This window comes from Oncorhynchus kisutch, linkage group LG23, assembly GCF_002021735.2.
Source record: "Oncorhynchus kisutch isolate 150728-3 linkage group LG23, Okis_V2, whole genome shotgun sequence".
In the NCBI taxonomy this organism is placed as follows: Eukaryota; Metazoa; Chordata; class Actinopteri; order Salmoniformes; family Salmonidae; genus Oncorhynchus; species Oncorhynchus kisutch.
This window is the reverse complement of record NC_034196.2, coordinates 22,629,649-22,652,837: the sequence shown is the minus strand read 5'-3', so window position 1 is coordinate 22,652,837 and position 23,189 is coordinate 22,629,649. Positions and strand designations below refer to the sequence as shown.

The following is a 23,189-nucleotide window of genomic DNA, read 5'->3' as shown; positions in this document are numbered from 1 at the left end:
TCAAGCGGGCAGCCGGACCTCACTAGTAACAGGATTTCATCTGGAGAGAGAGGGGAGAAAGAGGTCAAGGCGTAGGGTACTTCTGTGTGAGTGGGACCAGTGGACTCATTAGGCATGTTCATGATTTCCCTTTTATATCTCAATGACCTGAATGATAAATGATTTCTAACCCATATTGCATGAATTAAAACTACTACTAATAATAACATAACTGAATATGGATTTTGCAGCATAGCCTAGCTACCACAGATGAAAGGGAAGACCTACTGAAGGGATCACCTTCAATCCGTGCTATTACACGTTATATCCTCTGGATGGCAGCAGTGATCTTTACTTCACCATTTGCAGACCTTATCAAACGTGAAAAAGGCCCATTCACATTTGATAATAACAATAACAAACACTGTGTTAGGAGAACGTAGTAATGGCAATTCTGCGTGCTTTTGCAGACTTGACGGTAGAGGGTTTGTTTGAATAGTGTCATTACAGGTTTGCAAAGTATGCCTAGTTAGACAGAGCTTTCTCACAACTTGAACTTGACAGCATCTGTAGCTTCTCCTGTTGTAGGTAACTAACGTTAGCTAGCTAGCTATGGCTATTGGCCGCGGACAACTTTTCCGCAGTTTCAGAGAGGGTTTGTTGAAGAATGCCCCGCCAACAGTGGGTCAAGGACCGACAGGCAAAGAGAATAGTAGACTCTGCGAGAAAATGACTGGATTTTCCCCGGGCACTCAAAGGTATGAGTTGTGTGATGTCGTCAACTCCTGTTGCATAGTATGCACTGAGCCCCAATAAGCTGGTTTGTAGCTGACTAACTTCAGCTAGCCACTGACTTTTGTTGACTGCAAAATTGTGTTGCATCTCTGTCCTTCTCTATGCTCGACTACAAGTGTGGAACCACCAACACTGCCACGAAAGAAGAAGAAGAAAAAGAAGGCGGCAAAGGCTACTGTACCCTGTCAGCCAGTTGTACCACTGCCAAGGGTACCTACAAAGTCTAGCGGCAAGCCAGCTGAGTGCACACCAAATCACATAGAGAGGTAAAAGTGGGTTGCTGTGGAACCCACGAGTAATCAGATTGCAGGGCATAGAACATATGCAACATATGTTATTGGTTCTATGCCCTGCAATCTGATTACTCGATTGTGTTTGCACTAGATGGGAAAGATCAAGCATTCCAATAAATGTTTTAATCATGTCTATTTGGTGTTTTATTAGGATGCCACCGGAGATCCTTCTGAAGATCCTATCGTACCTGGATGCCCTCTCTCTCTTCTCCATCGGCTTCACCAACAAGCGATTCTATGAGATGGCCCACAACAAGTAAGGAGTGAAGTACTGGTCACATTGTAGTCTATTCTTCCTCCCTACAGTCTTACAGACTGGTTTTACGTCATCATTTTTGACCCACAGTATTTTGTTGCAGTGGAATGTGGCACAAGATGTATTCTGCAGAGTATGGACACAGTAAGAACTGGAGGCCCAAGCGTTTGGACGAGGTTCAGTGCAATTCATGACACTCCTTTTTACTTATCACACCAAGGTCATTTTTTATGAGCATTATGTGCTTGTATGCACATTATTTTTAGTATTATTATTATTATTATTGGTGTTTTCCTCCACCAGGTGCTGGATAAACTGAGTGCGGTGGTGGTCCAGGAGAGACCAGAGGGCTATTGGAGAAGACTGTACTTCAGGACCATGGCTGGCTTCAATGAGACCAAGTGGAGGAAGGAGTTGAGAGATATCAACCCTTTCACAGGCTTGCCCAGTCAGACTGAAAGAATCCTCAGGTTAAACAGTTTCTGCAGTTAGTACTGAAGTTGTACTGCCTCTGTTGTTCAGGCTCATGTATAAAACATGCCATTTATAAGGCGCACACATACAGAGGCTCCAATGCTGCTGTAAATTGTCAGAACCTACTCACTGGGCCAGAATCAATTAAATTGTCCGCAACTATGTTTACATAGTTACTCTAATGCATTTTGTTCTCCTCTCCACTGCCTCAGGAGCCAGCGTGTGACCTGGGAGATCACAGTGTCTGACAAGTGGGGGTTGGAGGGGACGTTTGAGCAGAGCCGTGCCTACTTCTCTGACTCGTCCGTGACGGTGTGCTGGAGCAGCGGGCGCTGGCCCTCCTTCCACCAGCTTTCTACCTTACAGCTAGATGGTGTCAAAAGACAAGCTCTCAGCTCCCCTAACATCAATAAGTGAGTGTCTCTCTTTCTCTCTTGTCTCTTCTTGCCTCTGGGTGAAATGCCTGCTCCCCTCTTCTCCCCTCAGGCCTGGCTGGCGGTCTCTGATGGCTAAGTTTGACTGGGACACCATCTCTAAGAGTGGCCAGGTCATCGGTAGAGACCAACTAGTCACCCTGGTACTGTTTTCGCCTAGCATCGTCATTGGCGTCTGGAGGGTATGTCATCTAAATCGCATCATTAGAAAATTGATGGGCTAACCCACAGTGTGCTGATGAGTTAGTTTGTTTCCTGATAAAAAGTGTATAATGTTTGGGATTTCCCTGTGTCATTCCACAGGGCCGGTGGTCCATTGCCTTTGTGATGGCCAGCTTCCACTACCACAGGCTGGTGGAGAGGAGTCTCCTGGGCACCTCGATGTGGTATGCAGCACCCCTGACTCCAGAACAGGCTAGGATTGAACAAATTGGCGTGACTGGAATCTGTTTTTTATATTTCAGCAGAAAAGGATGTTGTATGCATGTTCAATTAAAAAACTAAATCATTCTCTCTCTCTCTCTCTCTCTCTCTCCCTCTCTTCTCCCTCTCCTCTCTCTCTCTCCTCTCTCTCTCCCTCTCTTCTCTCTCTCCTCTCTCTCTCTCTTCTCTCTCTCTCTCCTCTCTCTCTTCTCTCCTCTCTCTCTCTCCTCTCTCTCTTCTTTCTCTTCTCTTCTGTCTCCTCTCTCTTCTTTCTCTTCTCTTCTGTCTCCTCTCTCTCTCTCTCTCTCTCTCAGCCCCTATTCCATGCCAGAGAACAAGCCTCCTTTCGACGACATGGACCCTGACTCCGGCCTCCATGGTTACACGCTCCGCATTATACTACACAACACTGTGACCCAGATCATGGCCGGCCACTTCTCTCAACTCTACTGTAGCAAAAGTAATGAAACCAGTACCCAGGAGGTTTCTCTTTCAGAACCACATTGGGTCGCTGTACGATACCGCAGTCTGTAGTTGACTTTGATTGTGTGTTGTGGTTGTCCAGGTCAGGTCCATGGTGGTTTCATCCAGCTGAATGTCATCAACAGGGGAAGCCTGTCCCAGCACACCCCTCTCTCTGGCAGGATCAGCCTGCCCTGGAAGTGTGAGGCTCTAGAGGGCACCGTGGAGGTACTGTAGGGGAACACTGACTCCGACTGGTTTAGGTTACACTTTACTGGAACCACCAGGGCTACATGATGGGGTCATTGTAATAACAGAACAGCTGACATGTAGACTTTGGCGCCCCCCCCCCCCCCCCCCCTCTCTCTCTCTCTTTCTCTCTCTCTCTGTCTATTTATCTCTTTATTTCTCTCTCGGCAGCTTTCCGTTCAATTGGCGACAGATTTTCATGTGAATATTGTAAAATCTGCATAAAGAAAATATGTGCATTTTCCCACCAGTGGTGTTTCCACCAAACTGACTTGGTGTGGATAAAAATGAGTGTGTGATGATGTAGTGCAGACAAGTTTTTTTTTTTTGTCACAAACTGTTGGTTAAATAATAAATGTGCCTACTCTGGTCTTGGCACGTGCGCTCTAGCCAACAGATCACAGATACAGTATGTGTAGGCACTGCCTACCCACCATGTCGAACGAACAAATTATCTGTCTGCATTTATAAAATTGTATCGAAACAGGCAGTGCCTGTTTCCATCACAGCTGTTTTTTGTCTTTGCCCCTAAGTAAGTGTTTCACTGTTAGGCTACACCTGTTGTTTAGGAAGCATGTGACAAATAAAAATTGATTTGATTTGGAAACATGGTTTATGTCTCTCTCTACTTCTATTTCTCTCTCTGTCTCTGTCTGTCTGTGTAGAATTGCTGCATGATGAGCCTGACCCTGATGGATGAGTACCAGAACCCCTTCTGGTGTGTCAGCACACCTGTGTGTATGGCACTGAACAGTAAGGAGCCATCCAACGACTACGAGGGTCAGCACTTCCTGATCAAGTACCAGGATGCAGAAGGCAAGGTAAACCAACCCCACATGACTCACACGTCAGAGGATATATTACCTTTGAGCAGAGCAGAGCTGTGCCTACTTGTTTTTTGTTGGGTTGGTTTATTTGACAAGGACCATGTCATTGGAAACATTGTATCTGTACTGTATATATTTACATTTTACATTATCACCCATAACCTTTAATGTAAGTAAATGATCACATATGGGGAGCAGCAACCAATGAGTGGACATCTGTTTGTTTTTTTCTTTACAATAACAATAATGTATGAGTTCTTTATCGTTGTAGGTGAGGATGGACCTTGTGTGGCTGGAAGAGCAGAGACAGTACTTCCTCATCAATCTGGTAGTCTTCATCGCCACGGCCAAAGTCAACAAGCACTTTGGGAGAGCCTACTGACGCTGCATGTAGAGGTGGCACTGTGATGACAAAGTGGTGACATAAACTGTCATGACAGCTGACAACTGCTTATGACATCTGTTATGTTGTTGTTATGCAGTATAATGTAGGCCTTATGATAGAAGCTTGAAGTAAAGTGTTGAGCCTGTATACAGTATGTCAATTGATGACATAGTTTAGTTGTGTTTTGTTCTGAGTAAGTTTGAGGGTTTGCCCCGGCCAGTTTTCATTATTTCTGTATATTTATATTGTTTTATGCATTGTTTTGTGAATCATTAGTACACATTGGTAAAATGTAATCCTACTTTTTTTAAGTATGTTTTGCCATATTATAAAGAGCAAAACTACATGTGAAATGTGTTAACAGAGTTGAACTATTTGGGGTTTGTAAACTTTCTGTTACAGATGGACTATCTGATTCTGATAAATATTCTGATTTATATATTTCGGTGTTATTTTGTATTCCGCCATAGTGCATTCTTTAAAAGCACTAGACAAGCTAAGTGAAACTGGAGGGATCAGCCTGTGTTCTACTGTATTACGCTTTACATTCTCAGGATGGCAGCAGTGATCTTCATCCCCAATAGCACTATTTTCAGTCCCAGCAAAACGCAAGTGCTCCCTCACAGCCCTGGCCACAATTGCTTTTCTTTCTAAGCTGAGCGAAGTCTTATTGTGTACACTGCCTCACTGTTAGAACCTAATCAGGACAACTGCTGATGCCAACTGTCTAAGCATCAATATTATTATTTCTACATACTGATTCCATATATCCAAGCCTTCATTTATACAAATATTGTTCAATACAGTAGCTAGTTACAGTAAAGAGTTATTGATTGAGTGGAAAGAACTGCTGCGATTCACTGCTTTGGTTCATTGAGTCGATGCTTCAGTACATTTGGCACATGGGCCCTGTGTATGTTCTGAACCAGAAAACGAAAGAGCGAATAAGTGAGAGAGTGGAGATTACACTCATACATCACAGCATCCTGGTCCCACCTCGCCGCCTTCTCTGGATCCTGAGTGAGTTGTAACACTCTAGGGCCCTGGGGCCATCGGATGTTTAAAATTCTCAACGACTGACCTCCCCATCCAAGCATCCATCTTCGGGTGGCCTTTTCAGATAATTATATTTCACAGGTCCTAATAGTGCTGACCCCTCAACAGACAGCAGAGATCACTACAAAAGATAAAGATTATACAGATCAGGTAGTTGTTTAAATCCCTCACAGTTCTTTTGACTGCTTACTTTTGTCTTGATAATGTGTTCCTGTTTAAAGAAGCTTTACCGGCATAGGTAGTAGCCAGTTTATTAGGTATACCCATCTAGTACCTGGTCAGACTCCCTTTTGCCTGCAGAACACATTGAATTCTTCAGGGCATTGAAACGTTGCTCAATTGCAATCAAGGGATCTAACATGTGCCAGGACAACTTTCCCCACACCATTACACCACTGCCACCAGCCTGTACCATAGACACCAGGCAGGTTTGGGCCATGGACCCATGCTGCTTAAACCAAATCCTGACTCTGCCATCAGCTTGATGCAATAGGAACCGGGATTCATCGGACCAGACAATGTATTTCCACTCCATTTTTTGTGATGGTTGGTGTTCCTAATAAACTGGCTCTTGAGTATATACCGTGTGTGTTCGTATGTGTGTTAGAGTCCTGAGTTGATGCCATTACAAGTGATGCTATAAAAAAGCACATATCCCTAAGTCAGCACAGGTGGGAAATAGTCAAATAAAAAAGTGAGATCACATGGAATACCAATACCCTTTTACATTTCAACCCTGCGGGATGTAGCAAGAGTCAGGACTGTGGCCTCCCCTTCATTAGTCTGTGAGAGCAGATACCGGTTGGAGGACAGGTAGTCTAGCAGTTAAGAGTGTTGGGCCAGTACCTCAAATCCCTGAGCTGACTAAGTAAAAAATATGTTGATGTGCCCTTGAGCAATGCACGTAAACCTAATTGCTCCTATAAGTCGCTCTGGATAAGAGCATCTGCTAAATGACTAAAATGTAAATGTAAAAAAATCCACTTGGACTGTAACTCATCCCAGTCTCCTGTGGAGTGATGTGTATGGTGGCCATGCTCTGAGAGCTACTTTCATTTGTCATCCTGTGACACTGAGAGAAGGAGGCTCAGCCTGGCCCCAGCCATTCATCTTTGTCTGTGCTGTTCACAGTGGGCTAGCCACGGGGCAATGCCTCCCATCACTGCGGCTCTGGAGAGGTCCCAGAGCTACCTCACAAACTCTGGACCTAATTCTTGAGCTGCCTATAAGGACTGACTGCTAGACATAACCTGCATTATTGCCAGTCAGTCCATATAGGCAGCTCAAGAGTATGGTCCAGATTTCTCTAGAGGTTGTGTGGAGGCCATGATAACAACAATGTACAGGGCTTCAGAAATTATTTAATGGTTCTTACTGTCTTAAAAACTTGTATGAGCTAATGATAAGTCATGAGATTTCCTATAGCCTACATCACTGTACCGGGCATATTTGATTTACACTAATCTCTCAACTCAGATTTGATGGATACAATGAAGTCCCTCTCATCATTCAACTAATGGAGAGTAGTAGAGAGGTTGAAGAGAGATTAATACCATAGAGAATGATATTCATCTCTAGAGGCCAAAATGCTGTTTTAGCATGGGCAGCGCCATTGAGGGCTTCCACCATGCTTCCTCCATTTTAAAGTAGTCATAGTAGTCAACTGAGGGGGGATTCCTATGGGTTGTAGCCTCAATGGCGCTGCCAATGCTTTCACAGATGCTATAATGGCACAGGTATAAAGATGAGTCCTCTATCTCTATGATTAATGTCAATCTCAGAACAGGATTAGTGTCAGCAAAGGTTAACAGAGCCACCAACCATCCAGTGACCTGGGTCCTTACAGATCATTCATGGATGTTCTTTTTATGTTTCACCTAGATTGAAATTGTCAGGAAAAGGCTCCAAAATCTTTTTGAGCAAGGGGAAATCATAGGGTCAATACGAGGCCATGCTTCCAGAACTATTGATTATTAAAGTGTTCATTTTAGGACAGAAGAGAAAATAATCTATTCTAATGTCAGAGCAAGAACAGAGGGGAGAATTAGGAGAGCACACATGGTGAGTAACAGCCCCAAACACATAATTTGCAACCCACAGGTTTACGTATTTTTTCAGCCTCTCTTTCGTCCCCACTAAGCTCCTCCTACCAATCACCTTATTATTACTTCTCTGCCGATTAGTCTGAATAGCTGGACATCCATCCAGCTTCCTGTCGATAATTAGGGTTGAACATGGTTGATCCATTTTAGATGACCATTCAACCTTTCAGCCACCTATACTGTTTAGCTAGTTTATCCAGGCCAACAACACTAGTGACCAGACCACCACTCAACAGGGTTCCTTCCATTGATAGCTGCCATAAGAGCATGTTTGCATGTCTTGAAATGCCCAGCTAACACCTGGAACCGTTCCCAGATGGCTACCACCGCTAACATGCACGTTGCTGAAGCTTTAATAATGGTAGAGAGACTAAACTCCCTCCTAACACTGCATCATAAAATAATGCTCCTAATTTAAATCCACCAGACCTAGTTTGGCTTGTGGTAAAAGGTGTTTTGACAATGTTAAACATATCACACACTATGGTCCAGGATGGATTACGACAGACTCCATCTGGTTATTTTGCATGAAACAATTGGGCTACATAGGTACCCCTTCTTTATACCTATCCACAGGCACTTTAATTTCTCTAAGACACATATTTATTTTAACCCGCTGGCGCTGTCAGGGATGGGATGTTTATTTGGAAATGAGTCTGTCGCTGCATAAAGCTTCTACCTTTGCACCCATGTCACCTTCCATTGAAAATCAGGTTGTGCTGAAGCAGGACAGCATCAGCTTGGCAGCCATGATCCCTTTATTTCAGGCATTAATGAGTGTTGACACGTGTCGTTGCACAGACAAACAACAAGTGACCATCAAACCACAGGACACTGGGAGTCTGGGACACCCTCTGCCACTCAGTCCAAACAGAGAGGGAGTCAACGAGACGAGAGGAGGACAGGACAGGCCTGACAATAATATTGGCTCATTAAACCTTGCAGGTTTACTGCAAAGTTGATGTTCTCTCAGCCAGCCAGGCATTCAGCCACAGTCTTGGTGTGGATCCAGAGATGACACAGCGTCGATGAGCCGTATCCTCACCTCCGTTCGGTCCTAAAAATGCCCATCTCATCATCTCTCCACTGCCCCTGCAGGGTGCCATCATGGGAGGCTGCATGACATTTCAATTAATATCTTACACGCAATGATGTTCAGTGTACCACAACAAGTGAGGGTCCGACATTTTTTAACAAGACTGGGTTAAGATTAAATGCAGTATAGACATATTTTAGGCCATTTGTATAATATTTGAGACTTACTTGCTTAGGCAAAAGGAGTACATGATAATAATAGTTTGGTGGGTGCTTATATTTGTCCTAATTAACAGATGCACAAGTGTGTATTATACTCATGTGTTAATTGGAAATGTATTTTTGGCATATCTCAACATCCCCTGAGACACCCTCGGAGAGTGTGGTTACGGCCAGATTCAGCCATTATCAATGGCGATCCTGAAGCAATTAGGCTTAAGTCAATCAAATTTACAGTACCAGTCAAAAGTGGACACACCTACTCATTCTGTCACGTTCTGACCTTAGTTCTTTTGTTATGTCTTTGTTTTAGTATGGTCAGGGTGTGAGTTGGGTGGGCAGTCTATGTTCTTTTTTCTATGATTTGGTATTTCTGTGTTTCTCGATCAGAGGCAGCTGTCAATCATTGTCCCTGATTGAGAACCATACTTAGGCAGCCTGTTTTCACCCTTGAGTTGTGGGTGATTATATTTTCTGTTTAGTGTGGTTTGCACCTGACGGAGCTGTTTCGGTTGTGCTTTTTGTTTCTTTGTTTGATAGTGGTCAGTTTAAATAAATAACATGAACAAGTGCTGCGCTTTGGTCCTCACCTTCTTCCACCGACGACCATTACACATTCAAGGCTTTTTCTTTATTTTTACTATTTTCTACATTGTAGAATAATAGTGAAGATATCAAAATTCTGAAATAACACAAAAAAGTGTTAAACAAATCCAAATATATCTAAGTTTTTAGATTCTCCAAAGTAGCCACCCTTTGCATTGATGACAGCTTTGCACACTCTTGGTATTCTCTCAACCAGCTTCACCTGTAATGCTTTTCCACCAGTATTGAAGGAGTTCCCACATATGCTGAGCACTCGTTGGCTCCTTTTCCTTCACTCTGCGGTCCAATTCATCCCAAACCATCTTAATTGGGCTGAAGTCTGTGATTGTGGAGGCCAGGTCATCTGATAAAGCACTCCATCACTCTCCTTCTTGGTCAAATAGTCCTTACACAGCCCAGAGGTGTGTTGGGTCATTGTCCTGTTGAAAAACAAATGATAGTCCCACTAAAAGCAAACCAGATGGGATGGCGTATCGCTGCAGAATGCTGTGGTAGCCATGCTGGTTGTGTGCCTTGAATTCTAAATAAATCACCAACAGTGTCACCAGCAAAGCACCCCCAAACTATCACAGTCTCCTCTATGCTTCACGGTGGGACCCACACATGCGGAGATCATCCGTTCACCAGCTCTGCATCTCACAAAGATACAGTGGATGGAACCAAAAATCTGGACTCATCAGACCAAAAGACAGATTTCCACCAGTCTAATGTCCATTGCTTGTGTTTCTAGGCCCAACAAGTCTCTTCTTATTATTGGTGTCCTTTAGTAGTGTTTTTTTTGCAGAAATTCAACCATGAAGGACGGATTCACACAGTCTCCTCTGAACAGTTGATGTTGAGATGTGTCTGTTACTTGAACTCTGTGAAGCATTTATTTGGGCTGCAATTTCTGAGGCTTGTAACTCTAATGAACTTATCCTCTGCAGCAGAAGCTGGTTGAGAGAAAGCCAAGAGTGTGCAAAGCTGTCATCAAGGCAAAGGGTGGCTAGATTCTCAACTATATCTGTGGCGTACAGCAGGTCAGCCACCAGGGGGAGACTCGTCGAGGCCTGGTGACAGACGGAGTATACATCACGAGGCGATGGCTCCATCTGCTGAACATGCCAGGTCTTGAAGGGCTCTCCGCCCAGTACTAATTGGGGCTGATTGGGGAGTTGGTGAGTAATCAAGGGCTGATTCCTCCCCAGCTGTACAAGTCCCATGAAGCTGCCAGAAGGGCAGCACACAGAGGAGGACTGGGGGAAGTAAGGTGACTTCCGTGTAGTTGGAGACGGTGTCCGAGCGAAGACGTTTGTGTGCCCGACAGGATACAGCAAGACCCGGAGCCCAGGAGAGGGTCTCATGGGGTGACCTATCCTTTTCTTTTTATTTATTATTTAATAAACACCCTTGAAACCGGGCTAATCATACTTGTCGTACTGACATTGATGGAAAGGTTTTCGGTCCTGGATCCACACTGTCAGGTCTCTGACCTCCATGTAGGCTGTTCTCATCATTGTCGGTGATCAGGCCTACCACTGTTGTGTCGTCAGCAAACTTAATGATGGTGTTGGAGTCGTGTTTTGACATGCAGTCGTGGGTGAACAGGAAATACAGGAGGGGACTAATTACACACCCCGGAGAGGCCCCAGTGTTAAGGATCAGCGTGGCAGACATGTTATTGCCTACTCTTACCACCTGGGGGCGGCCCGTCAGGAAGTCCAGGATTCCGTTGCAGAGGGAGGTGTTTAGTCCCAGAGTTCTTAGCTTAGTGATGAGCTTCATGGGCACTATGGTGTTGAACGGTGAGCTGTAGTCAATGAACAGCATTCTCACATAGGTGTTCCTTTTATCCAGGTGAGAAAGGCCAGTGTGGAGTGCGATTGAAATTGTGTCATCTGTGGATCTGTTGGGGCGGTATGCGAATTGGAGTGGGTCTAGGGTGTCCGGGAGGTTGCTGTTGATGTGAGCCATGAATAGCTTTTCAAAGCACTTCATGGCTACCAACGTGAGTGCCACGGGGCAGTAATCATTTAGGCAGGTTACCTTTGCTTCCTTGGGCACAGGGACTATGGTGGTCTGCTTGAAACATGTAGGTATTACAAACTCGGTCAGGGAGAGGTTGAAAATGTCAGTGAAGACACTTGACAGCTGGTCCGCGCATTCTTTGAGTACACATCCTGGTAATCCGTCTGGCCCAGCTGCTTTTTGAATGTTGCCCTGTTTAAAGGTTTTGTTCACATTGGCTACCGAGTGCGGAATCACATGCAGAACAGCTGGTGCTCTCGTGCATGCTTCAGTGTTGCTTGCCTCGAAGCGAGCATAAAAGGCAATAGGCTCATCTGGTAGGCTTGCGTCACTGGTGTCATGACGTGCCCCTTTCTGGATATAGATCGTGGCATCCTCCCCTCTCTCTCTCTCTCTCTCTCTCTCTTACACCCAGGTTATGTTATCTCAGGTCATAAATTCCTGGAGGAGACTCTCTCCCCCTGGCCATGCAGAAAGAGACACATAGAGAGAACAAAGGATTTCACATGGCAAACTCCTAAATCTCCAAAATGGGGATTTGATACAAAAGTTCCACTAGTGAGAAGGTGGGAATGGTCAGTGGACAACATACTTTGGTGCGAAAAGTGCAAATCAATCCCAGAACAACAGCCAAGGACCTTGTGAAGATGCTGGAGGAAACAAGTACAAAAGTATCTATATCCACAGTAAAACAAGTCCTATATCGACATAACCTGAAAAGCAGCTCACCAAGGAAGAAGCCACTGCTCCAAAACCGCCATAAAAAAGCCAGACTACGGTTTGCAACTACACATGGGGACAAAGATCATACTTTTTGGAGAAATGTCCTCTGGTCTGATGAAACAAAAATATAACTGTTTGGCCATAATGACCATCATTATGTTTGGAGGAAAAAGGGGGAGGCTTGCAAGCCAAAGAACACCATCCCGACCGTGAAGCACGGGTGTGGCAGCATCATGTTGCCGGGGTGCTTTGCTGCAGGAGGGACTGGTGCACTTCATAAAATAGATGGCATCATTAGGGAGGGAAATGATGTGGATATATTGAAGCAACATCTCAAGACATCAGTTAGACATGTTAAAGCAAATGGGTCTTCCAATTGGACAATGACCCCAAGCAAACTTCCAAAGTTGTGGCAAAGTGGCTTAAGGACAACAAAGTCAAAGGAATTGGAGTGGCCATCACAAAGCCCTGACCGCAATCCCATAGAACATTTGTGGGCAGAACTGAGAAAGTGTGTGTGAGCAAGGAGGTCTACACGCCTGACTCAATTACACCAGCTCTGTCAGGAGGAATGGGCCAGAATTCACCCAACTTTTTGTGGGAAGCTTGTGGAAGGCGACCTGAAAGATTTGACCTAAGTTAAACAATTTAAAGGCAATGTTACCAAATACTAATTGGGTGTATGTAAACTTCTGACCCACTAGGAATGTGATAAAATAAATAAAATCTGAAATATATCATTCTCTCTACTATTATTCGGACATTTCACATTCTTAAAATAAAATGGTGATCCTAACTGACCTAATACAGGGAATTTTTACGATGCCTAAATGTCAGGTATTGTGAAAAACTGAGTTTAAATGTAATTGGCTAAGGTGTATGTAAACTTCCGACTTCAACTGTGACTATATATCATACATTTCACAATTATGGGGTTTGCATCTAATTCTTGTATCAAATGAATGAGTAAAGATTAAACTATTTGTGAAATCATGTAAAACCTTTCATGAAAGAGGCAGCAGGGTAGCCTAGTGGTTAGAGCATTGGACTAGTAACCGAAAGGGTGCAAATTCAAATCCCTGAGCTGACAAGGTACAAAATCTGTCGTTCTGCCCCTCAACAGGCAGTTAACCCACTGTTCCTAGGCTGTCATTGAAAATAAGAATTTGTTTTTAACTGATTTGCCTAGTAAAAAAAGAGAGAATTGTATTCCCTTTAAAGTTTAAATTCTCTTCAGACCACGCATACCTCGATCAGCTAAGGGGGCAAAGGTTTGAGTTTAGACTAAGCACATCCATAGCGTGAGCTGTGATTGCAAATAGTTATTGAATTCCTAACCATACCACGTGGAGCATTGGCTACACGGCTGGAAATGGTTAAACTGAGACTATCAATCTCTCAAGAATAAGAGCAAGTCTGAGATACTAATTACAAGTCTGAGATAATTACAAGTCTGAGATTCTGATTAAGACAATTGGTGTATGAATGATATATAGTAAAGCCTGAGTTCATGCAGATAATCAACAACTTATGAAGTTTGGAATGAGACTAATGTGAGGTAAAGAATAATTAATTAATTAGAAGATATAAAAAATATCTGAAGAGTTATATTAGGAAAATTAATCTGAAGATTTCACTTTGTGCCCTGACTTCCTAGTTAATTACATTTACATGATTAGTTTAATCACATAATAATAATTACAGAGAATTGATTTGATAAAATAACAGTCTTCACTTTAATGATGCAAAAGACACAACACTGGGCAGCTCGCGTCTGGGTTTCCCATTGTAGTCCGTAATAGTTTTCAAGACCTGCCACATCCTACGAGCGTCAGAGCCGGTGTAGTAGGATTCAATCTTAATCCTGTATTGACGCTTTGCTTGTTTGATGGTTCATCTGAGGGCATAGCGAATTTGAAATCAACCTGCTATAGAGCACTGAATGTTAATTTACCTATTTTTTATACTAAAATGTAACACTGAAAAACAGCACTAGGTAACACAATTTGCTGGGTACAAATATTTTCATATAGGTACAGTTTAAAACATTATCACATCAATCGTTTTTTAAATGTTAAAGGATTCAGTTTAAACACTGAGGTAAACACTAACGTCAAAGCACTATTTAAAAAAATGATTCAGAACGGTTCTCTTTAGAATGTTTCTTGCTTTCCAAATAATCATCAAAGAACCCTTTCTTCCAAAAACGGTTCTTAGAATGAAAAATGTTCTAGGTAGAACCCTTTGCTCTACAAAGAACCCTCATCTTCCAAAAAGGGGTCTTTAGGTGAAAATGGTTATTGGTAGAACCCTATCTATCCATCTGCTAAGAACCCTTTTGGAACCCTTTTTTCTAAGAGTGTATATGCAATGCCCTCTGTCAATAGGCTACTACAAAAACAGAGTACAAAATAACAATAGACTAAAAATAGCATAGTTATTAGGTCAAATAAAATATATAGACATGTAGGCCTACAAAGTATTTCTAGGCCTTTTGTGAATTGTAGCCTATATACTAGTAGCGCAACATATTCCAAATGGGACTGCCTTTAATAAATCGTGGAGAAATCACTAGATCCCATTGACCTCTCGTGCGTTTTATTTCCTCGCAGGCCTTTCCCCCACGGCGATTACGCACGAGAATCGTTAATCTGACGGAATATGGGCACAGCGCTCAACCTGATTTTTACTCATTCTATATGCAGTCCAGGGCAGGATATAACATATCCGCAGTCTACTCAGTGAAGTTTGCTTTTAGTTGCGTCCACAATAAACGGTGAATGTAAAAGAATACCACAACTTGGATCTTTGTTCTACAATTTGGCGATCCACAAGCGAAAGTGAATTTTACGCAGGAAAATTAGACGGAGGCAAGGTGCAGAAAGTAGCGTAAAGTGGATACCCAAACTGGTGGACCTAAACAACACTTCAGTTATTACTTGGAACAGGAATTTACCGTTGCATCTGTTATCAACATAGAGTTATATATATTCATTACAGCTCTTTACTTTGTTGGGGATTGAAAAAATGTAAATTACCATAGATGTGTGTCAATTGAGAGCAGAAAGTCTGACGCTGTTCTCTTGGTACGTTGTTAGAGCGCTCCTGTAGGTAATCAGGACTGTCCAACTTGCCAAGATGCTTTATTTGTCTCTCTTTTGGATATTGCCAATTGTCACAGTATTAATTTTCAAACTTCTGACAGGTAAGGATCCACTTTGCTGTGATAGATGGTGAAAATGAAATGGTTTGAGGTCAATTATTTTTTCATTTTGTCCATTCAAACCTATTTTGATTCTCTCAATTGATCAACAGATAAAAAAACACAGCTTGACAGTTGGAAACACATTTAAAGGAATAGTTTATTTTATTACAGTAGGTCCATACATTGATTTAAAGGAATATTTTATTTTATTACAGTAGGTCCATACATTGATGTAGACTAGAGGCATTCATTTATTGACTACATGGCCTTTCCTATTTTCATACTACATGAAAAAATATATCTAAACAAAAAAAACATGCTTTTCACCTGGGGATGATCCCGAAGGTTAATGCTTTAAGATACCATAGGACTATGTTTGCTCGAATGTATTCTGGCATGACTGCTGTTTATTCATTCATTCATATTTTCCCATGCATTACTGAGTTAAAGAGTCTAGTAAACTTTAAACTTCATGAACATTATACATTTGAGATCTCCCTAAAAATATGACCACTACTGTATACCCTCTGTGATATTTGTACTAATGAAAATCACCTGAGGAATAATGGGTCAACGGACGCCTCAGGTAACATCAGGAAATAGATTAATGTTGTGCATACAGATGTAGGATCTTCATTTGATCACCCTGTTGCAGGACAACTTGTAAGACTTTTAGTGTATTTGTTTTTTAAAAAGGCTTCAGAAGTTTGTTATTTCTACTGTGAAATTTCTACCAACGAAATTTCTGACCAACCCCTACAAAAATGTCCATTAATTATAATTTACATAATAATGAACATTTCCTATTGTTGCAGGATTCTTTTCCTGCTGTAGCAAACTGGTTCAAATTAAGATCCTACACTAAAACCTTAGCATTTACATTTACATTTTAGTAATTTAGCAGATTGTAATCAGTGTGCTTGAACCTCCTTGTGTGGACAGTACCACTCTTTCACCCAGCAGTCCAGCAATTAAGGGGTGGTGCAGGTACAGTCACATGTGGCGGGGGCAGTTGCAGACATGATTTGTTCATTAGACGTGTGTGTTTTGGGAGCAGTTTGGCCAAGTGATGTGATGCTAGAGTGGAAATCATCATCAGAGAAAGAGGCTGGATGTCAGGAAACAGCCACTTTGTTTGGAGATAACCTGTCCTGCATTATAGAAGATGAGGCCAAGCTGTCTGTCTTCTGTTGATAACCATTTCAGACTGCTGTTTGGTGTGTGTCTGTGTGTGAGTGACTGTGCCTACTCATCCCTCTACTTGTGCAGGTGTAGCCTGTAGAGAGATTAGAAAGTCAAGAAGATTTCATATTTGCTTTGTGCACAATTTCACCTTTTGACCCTCCACAAACCTGTTTTTTCCTTGAAAATGAATATGTGATTTTAATTGACCCTCTCCGTGAGAGAAAGGTCAAATAGGTTGAGCCATGAAGGGCAGTGCTACCCTTCCATTTCCCCAATACTAATTGGCTAGCAATTTCTTACTCCCTTCTAACGAAATACTAATGGTTTCTCATTAATATTCTGCATGACTGATCAGTGTGATCAGTTGTACATGAGGGTGTTTGGCCTCCCTGTGGAGCTGTATCATGATGTTCTTGTTGTCTAAAGTCAACTCATTGAGAACAGAACAACACATTCAGGTGTTTGAGGCTTGACTTGCAGAACGGCTTTTGATAAATTACTTCAAAGATGCACGGCATGTCCAGATCAACCTTCAATTTCCGCCGTTGCACTTTAACGATGCCGGCCGTGTGGGCTTCGGAAGAGGAAGCTGGTGGGTCTGTCAGCGAGAGAAAGGTTAAGTGTCTGCCGGCTGCTTCTGCATACCAGGGTTCTGACACATTGTTTCCTGTACAGACAGGCAGTCATCCAACAGAGCCTCACAGTGCTGGTCGCTCGTTTTCTCAGATACATGAAGAGATAGCTACAGTATCTTCTGCCATGGCAGAAGTGGGAGGGTTTCTATTGAGTTAAACACTGAGTATACAAAACATTAGGAATACCTTCCTAATATTGCCCTCTTTTGTCCTCAGAACAGCCTCAATTTGTTGGGGCATGGATTCTATAAAGTGTCAAAAGCATTCCACAGGGATGCTGGCCAATGTTGACTCCAATGCTTCCCACAGTTGTGTCAAGTTGGCTGGATGTCCTTTGGGTGGTGGATCATTCTTTATGCACACAGGAAACTGTTGAGCGTGAAAAACCTGTCAGTGTTGCAGTTCTTGACACAAACCGGTGCACTTGGCACCTTCTACCATACCCTGTTCAAAGTCACTTAAATATTTTGTCTTGCCCATTCAGCCTCTGAATGGCATTCATACACAATATAATTGAACAGAATAGAATAAAACATTATTGTCCATCCAGGATGGCCACCTTACATTTAAAGGATCACATACATTCTTACATCACACACATTTAAACCAGTCAGTCCATCATACTGCATACACTAAAAACATAGAGGACATTGATACATTCACTCACAACTGACCGCTGCTCCAACTATAAAATTGACCAAAACAAAAAAATGTTAACATAAAATAATTTATCTTTCGTCTATCGGTGTTTTCATAATTTTCATAAAGAGTATGACATTGTTTCCGCACGTAGCATTGAATACAAGGGAAGCCAGAGAGCATTTGGCCTCCCCCAAAAAACATGCATAAAATAATAGCCAATCAGCGTTGAGCTAAGCTGAGTGAGCACAACATTGAATGGTCCTGGCGCACCAAATAAAAGTGTCAAGGGAAGCCAGTTTGGATTTGGCTTCACTCCTATCACATATAAATAAGTCATTTATAGAAACAACTTGAATTGTTGCATCTTGTTATGTTGTTGTTCTCTGGTGGCTAGCTAGCTAAAATTGTCCCTTTCCTAAATTAGTCATGGATGGAGATATGGATATGGAGATATGGATTTGGTTTTACTTAATTCTCCGTACTGGCCATTGGACTGAGAGGATGTAATATATGTAGTATATTAATGTAGTAGGCTAATATTAACTAGCTAACACTGCCCATGAAAGGAAGTTAGGCTAGCGAGCAAGCATTTTAGCCAGGTAGCCTAGGACAACAAAAAATAAAAGCATGTACTGTATGACACATGAGTGTCTATGAGTCATAGACCATTTTGCCCCGTAGCACTCACCTCTGTCATCATGAAGTGCTTTGAGAGACTAGTCAAGGATCATATCACCTCCACTCTACCTGATACCCTAGACCCACTCCAATTTGCTTACCGCCCCAATAGGTCCACAGACGACCAATCGCCATCACACTGCACACTACCTTATCCCATCTGGACAAGAGGTATACCTATGTAAGAATGCTGTTCATTGACTACAGCTCAGCATTTAACACCATAGTACCCTCCAAACTCGTTATTAAGCTCGAGACCCTAGTCTCGACCCCACCCTGTGCAACTGGGTCCTGGACTTTCTGACGGGCCGCCCCCAGGTGGTGAGGGTAGGAAACATCTCCAACCCGCTGATCCTAAACACTGCGGCCCCACAAGGGTGAGTTCTCAGCCCTCTCCTGTGCTCCCTGTTCACCCATGACTGCGTGGCCGTGCAAGTCTCCAACTCAATCATCAAGTTTGCAGACGACACTACAATGGTAGACTTGATTACCAACAATGAAGAAATGGCCTACAGGGTGGAGGTGAGGGTCCTTGGAGTGTGGTGTCAGGAAAATAACCTCTCACTCAACGTCAACAAAACAAAGGAGATGATCGTGGACTTCAGGAAACAGCAGAGGGAGCATCCCCCCATCCACATCAACGGGACAGTAGTGGAGAAGGTGGAAAGTTTTACATTCCTCGGCGTACACATCACGGACAAACTGAAATGGTCCACCCACACAGACAGCGTGCATCTTCAACCTCAGGAGGCTGAAAAAAAGTGACTTGTCATCTAAAACAGTCACACACTTTTACAGATGCAAAATAAAGAGCATCCTGTCAGGCTGTATCCCCGCCTGGTACGGATTTGGGGATGCTGTCACATATTTGTTCACGTTCGTCTTTAAAATCGACAGTGTCAAATCTTCCATTAAAGCAGTTAAAGTCGTTTACAGTCAGCAATTGTATTGTTCTCTCTTTTACTCTCTCTTCCCATCATTGCATTAAGCCCTTCCCAAGCTCGTCTTAGATTGCCTGTACACAATCCATGTCTCAATTGTCTTAAGGCTGAAAAGTCCTTCTTTAACCTGTCTTCTCCCCTTCATCTACACTGATTGAAGTGGATTTGACATCAATAAGGGATCATTCACCTGGATTCACCTGGTCAGTCTATGTCATGGAAAGAGCAAGTGTTCCTAATGTTTTGTACACTCATTGTATAATAAGGCTGTGTATCCCATGGGCTTTCATACTGTATGTGCATTATTGAAAGCAGAATATGTATCGTGTACATCCAAAGCGTTTAAGGGTCCAACTCCTGCTGGAGCATATATTTGTCACAACATTGTCCACCAGGTTGGATGTTATACAGTTGTTGCATGTTATGTTATGTATTTTAACAACTGTTGCCATTCTCTTCTTCAACAGTATGTATTTTGTAATTACCGTGTAATGTAGCTACCCTGTAGTTTTCTGAAGACCACTGTGCAATGTAGGGCTCAGACAAGGTACAATAGCCTGTATATTATAACAGGATTACACATATCCAGTGAAGTTGTGGCAGAAAAATACTTCCTAGATACATTTGTTTCATACTTTGCTTAGTTATTGTAGTGCTCTGCTGTTAAGCTGCAAACCTGTTCTCGTTGATGTTTACAATGAAAGGGATTGTGCTGGATTTGTTGGATTTGTATTTTCCGCATGCACCGAACTCAACTGGTGTAGACTTTACTGTGAAATGCTCGTTTACGAGCCCTTCCCAACAATGCAGATTTTAATCAAATAAAATACTCGTAAGTTAAGCTATATACAGGGAGTACCAGTACAATGTGCAGAGGTACAAGGTATTTTAGGTAAATATGTATATGAAGGCAGGGTAAAGTGACTAGGCATCAGGATAGGTAATAATAAAAGTAAATAAAGAGCAGAGTAGCAGCAGCAAATGATGAGTGTAAACGTGTGTGAGTGTTTGTGGAATATGTATGTATGTGTGTATGTGTTGTGTCGGTCTGCGTGTGTGTGTTATGTGTGGCTGTGTCATGATGGACTGTATAGTGAGGCAGGAGGGCAGTGGGCTAGCTAGGACTTTCAGTGTGATAAGTGACTGGTGTAAATATTGGTTTTCAGCAAACCTTCCCTGAAAAGCTTGGTAATCTCTTCTAGAATTCCGCTGAATTCACTGAATAAACACGGGTCACTGTGCATTAGAATAGCTTTTTATATCCACCATTATTCAATTTTTAAACCAAATGTTCAGAAAATCCATTCTATAATAATGCTACTATATACTTTAAACAGACATACATTTGCTATGTGCTTTCTTTTTGCTCTATGCTAACAGCTGTATTTCATATCTCATCCTCTAGGTGTGCACTGCCAGGAGCTGTCCAAGGACACCAAGAGCCAAGCTCCCTTCCCTGTCTACCCCTCAGTTGGCTACCAGATCCTCAACGCAGACCACCTGCTGTTGAGGGACTACAGCCAGGAGCTGCTGGGGAACTCCAGCCTGCAAGCCCAGAGGCAGGCCTTCCTCATTACCAACTCCGGGGCGGGCCGCCTGCAGCCGGCCGTCAATGTCACCTTCGGCTCCCTGTCTGTGGAGAGACCCATCGGCCCAGAGCTGCTCCTTGGCAGTCGCAGGATCCTCCCTGTCATCCTGGCACGCCAGGTCCTCTCCTCTGCCCCCATTATCAGGATCCTCTTTCACATGCCCAGTATGGCCAATGGAGGTGACGCTGGAGGGGGCAGGGCTGGGGAGGGGGTGGAGGTGGGTAGTGGTGGGAGGAAGGGAACGGAAGAGGGGGCCCACTGTGTGACGGCGTATGCCTTCTGTGAGACGCAGGAGGTACGGGGGGCATGCCTGCTGTCCCCAGGGGGTTTCTGTGTTGCCCAGTTGAAGCCCGACCCGGCCTGGTTCAGCCCCACCAGCCGCTCCTCCAGCTCCGACAGCAGGGATAGACAGGGAGAGGTGCAGGGTATTCCCGTGGAGATCTACTTCCAGAGCCGACAGGACTGGACAGGCCAGTGTGTTCCCCAGGACAGCCTGCAGCATGTGGGGGTGGGGAGGGGTGGCCCAGTGGGGTCTGGTATACCCATGAGGAGGGTAGGGAGTGTCAACATCCTAAAGGCACCACCTGGAAGCCCTACGTTCCTGCGTCTGAGGTTAGGGGGAGCCGTGGTGGTCCAGACCTCATCCAAACCACTGAGGACCACCGACAAGGCCACCTTCTATGTGTTCCTGTCCAGTGTGTCTGCTGTGGAGAGCTTCACTCTGAGGTAAGAGTGCTGCACGAAATGGGAAAAAATTTAATTGTGTTTTATTTGAGCAAATATTGCAATTGCGATTTGTCTTGCGATTTAGATAAAAACATATGGTTGAACAGTTGAAATAATAGAAATAGATTTATATTAAAAAGCAAAAGTTAAAGCAGTTCTTATTTGGAACAATCTGTTCACTGCAAGTGATCGAACAGAACAGCATGCAAACTTATAGTCGATCTAACAGTGAGAGGTAACTCCAGGGTTTGAGCGATGGGACAGAGCTTGGTATGTGCGGGATGCAGCCACAAGAGGAGAAAAAAACAGAGTAAACTATAAATACTGACATTACACGCAGCGTTTGAAAATATTGCATGCGATATGAAAATGTCAAAATATAGCATGCGATATGAATCTCTTGCAATTTGCATATTGCACATGTCAATATTGCAATTTCTATGTGAATTCAATTAATTGTACAGCCCTAGGTAAGATCACTGCTTGGATATACTGTCTGTTCAGTCCATAGCTAGAATATCCAGGTCACAATCAGATAGTCTGATACATTAGCTGTGAAGTTTGCACATAATGGTGTTGATATGACCTTACTTTGTCCATATATTCTATTGTAAAGTTTTGTGTTGTCTAAACGTGCTGAACGTATTCTGCATGCACTGATACACTCTAACCCACTAATGGATCCATTCTACATCCTATTTGCTTAATGGAAATTTAGGTATATATGTTGTGGTCGTACTAATGCATCATGACTTTTATCACTAAGTCTTACGGTGCCTTTTCTGTTACCTTGACGCATGCTACCATAATGTGCTGGCCCCTGGCTCAAAACATAAATCCATAAATAATAGAAAATTAAGAAATAGGATTTATGTATGGATTATGAAAACATTCTCAGAACACATAGCAAATGTTAACCTCTTTTCCTGTTAAAAAGTATGTATTTGAGGACAAAATAATATTGTGTGTAGTCAGAAATTAGAGACAGAATGTTTTTTATTGCCATTTTAGGCCTTGTGTAAAAAGTCTATCACCATGATGAATAAGAAGGGCTCTTCTCAAAGGATAAGTTCCATGCATTTAAATTGTAACTTAAGGCCACTTGAATGGCGCCAGGGCGTGTCACCAAGGCCACGCTGTGGGACGGTTGAACGCTGGTGCGGCTGGAAGTCGTCTTGCTGTTCCGCTCCCTACACAGATTACAGACTTGTCGTGTGCCAGTCCCAGTCTACTTCACTCCCGACTGGAAGAAGTTCTGAAGGC

The 23,189-nt window shown here is 43.1% G+C and overlaps 2 protein-coding genes across 2 annotated transcripts in view; both read left to right on the top strand.

The window, feature by feature from the left end:
• The first annotated feature begins 340 nt into the window (after window positions 1-340).
• LOC109867992 (F-box only protein 15) lies at window positions 341-6,213 on the top strand. Its single transcript, XM_031803323.1, has 12 exons — window positions 341-737; window positions 891-1,040; window positions 1,219-1,323; window positions 1,427-1,499; window positions 1,627-1,793; window positions 2,010-2,210; window positions 2,284-2,413; window positions 2,535-2,617; window positions 2,969-3,114; window positions 3,220-3,344; window positions 4,031-4,186; window positions 4,464-6,213. The coding sequence occupies exons 1-12, from the start codon at window positions 592-594 to the stop codon at window positions 4,572-4,574; spliced, it is 1,593 nt and encodes a 530-aa protein (XP_031659183.1). The 5' UTR covers window positions 341-591; the 3' UTR covers window positions 4,575-6,213.
• An 11,060-nt stretch (window positions 6,214-17,273) lies between these two features.
• LOC109868146 (transmembrane protein 132D-like) overlaps window positions 17,274-23,189 on the top strand; it is a 39,533-nt gene continuing 33,617 nt past the window's right edge. Inside the window, exons 1-2 of the mRNA XM_031802241.1 lie at window positions 17,274-17,307; window positions 21,017-21,926. Coding sequence (XP_031658101.1) covers window positions 17,274-17,307; window positions 21,017-21,926 — 944 coding nt within the window. The remainder of the gene's footprint in view (window positions 17,308-21,016; window positions 21,927-23,189) is intronic.

Excerpts from the sequence above, each read along its gene's own strand:
- LOC109867992 (XM_031803323.1), top strand. The coding sequence starts at position 592 with ATGGCTATTGGCCGCGGACAACTTTTCCGCAGTTTCAGAGAGGGTTTG. Across the intron at positions 2,414-2,534 it reads TCGTCATTGGCGTCTGGAGG|GGCCGGTGGTCCATTGCCTT; the intron begins GTATGTCATCTA and ends GTCATTCCACAG. Across the intron at positions 3,345-4,030 it reads CTCTAGAGGGCACCGTGGAG|AATTGCTGCATGATGAGCCT; the intron begins GTACTGTAGGGG and ends CTGTCTGTGTAG.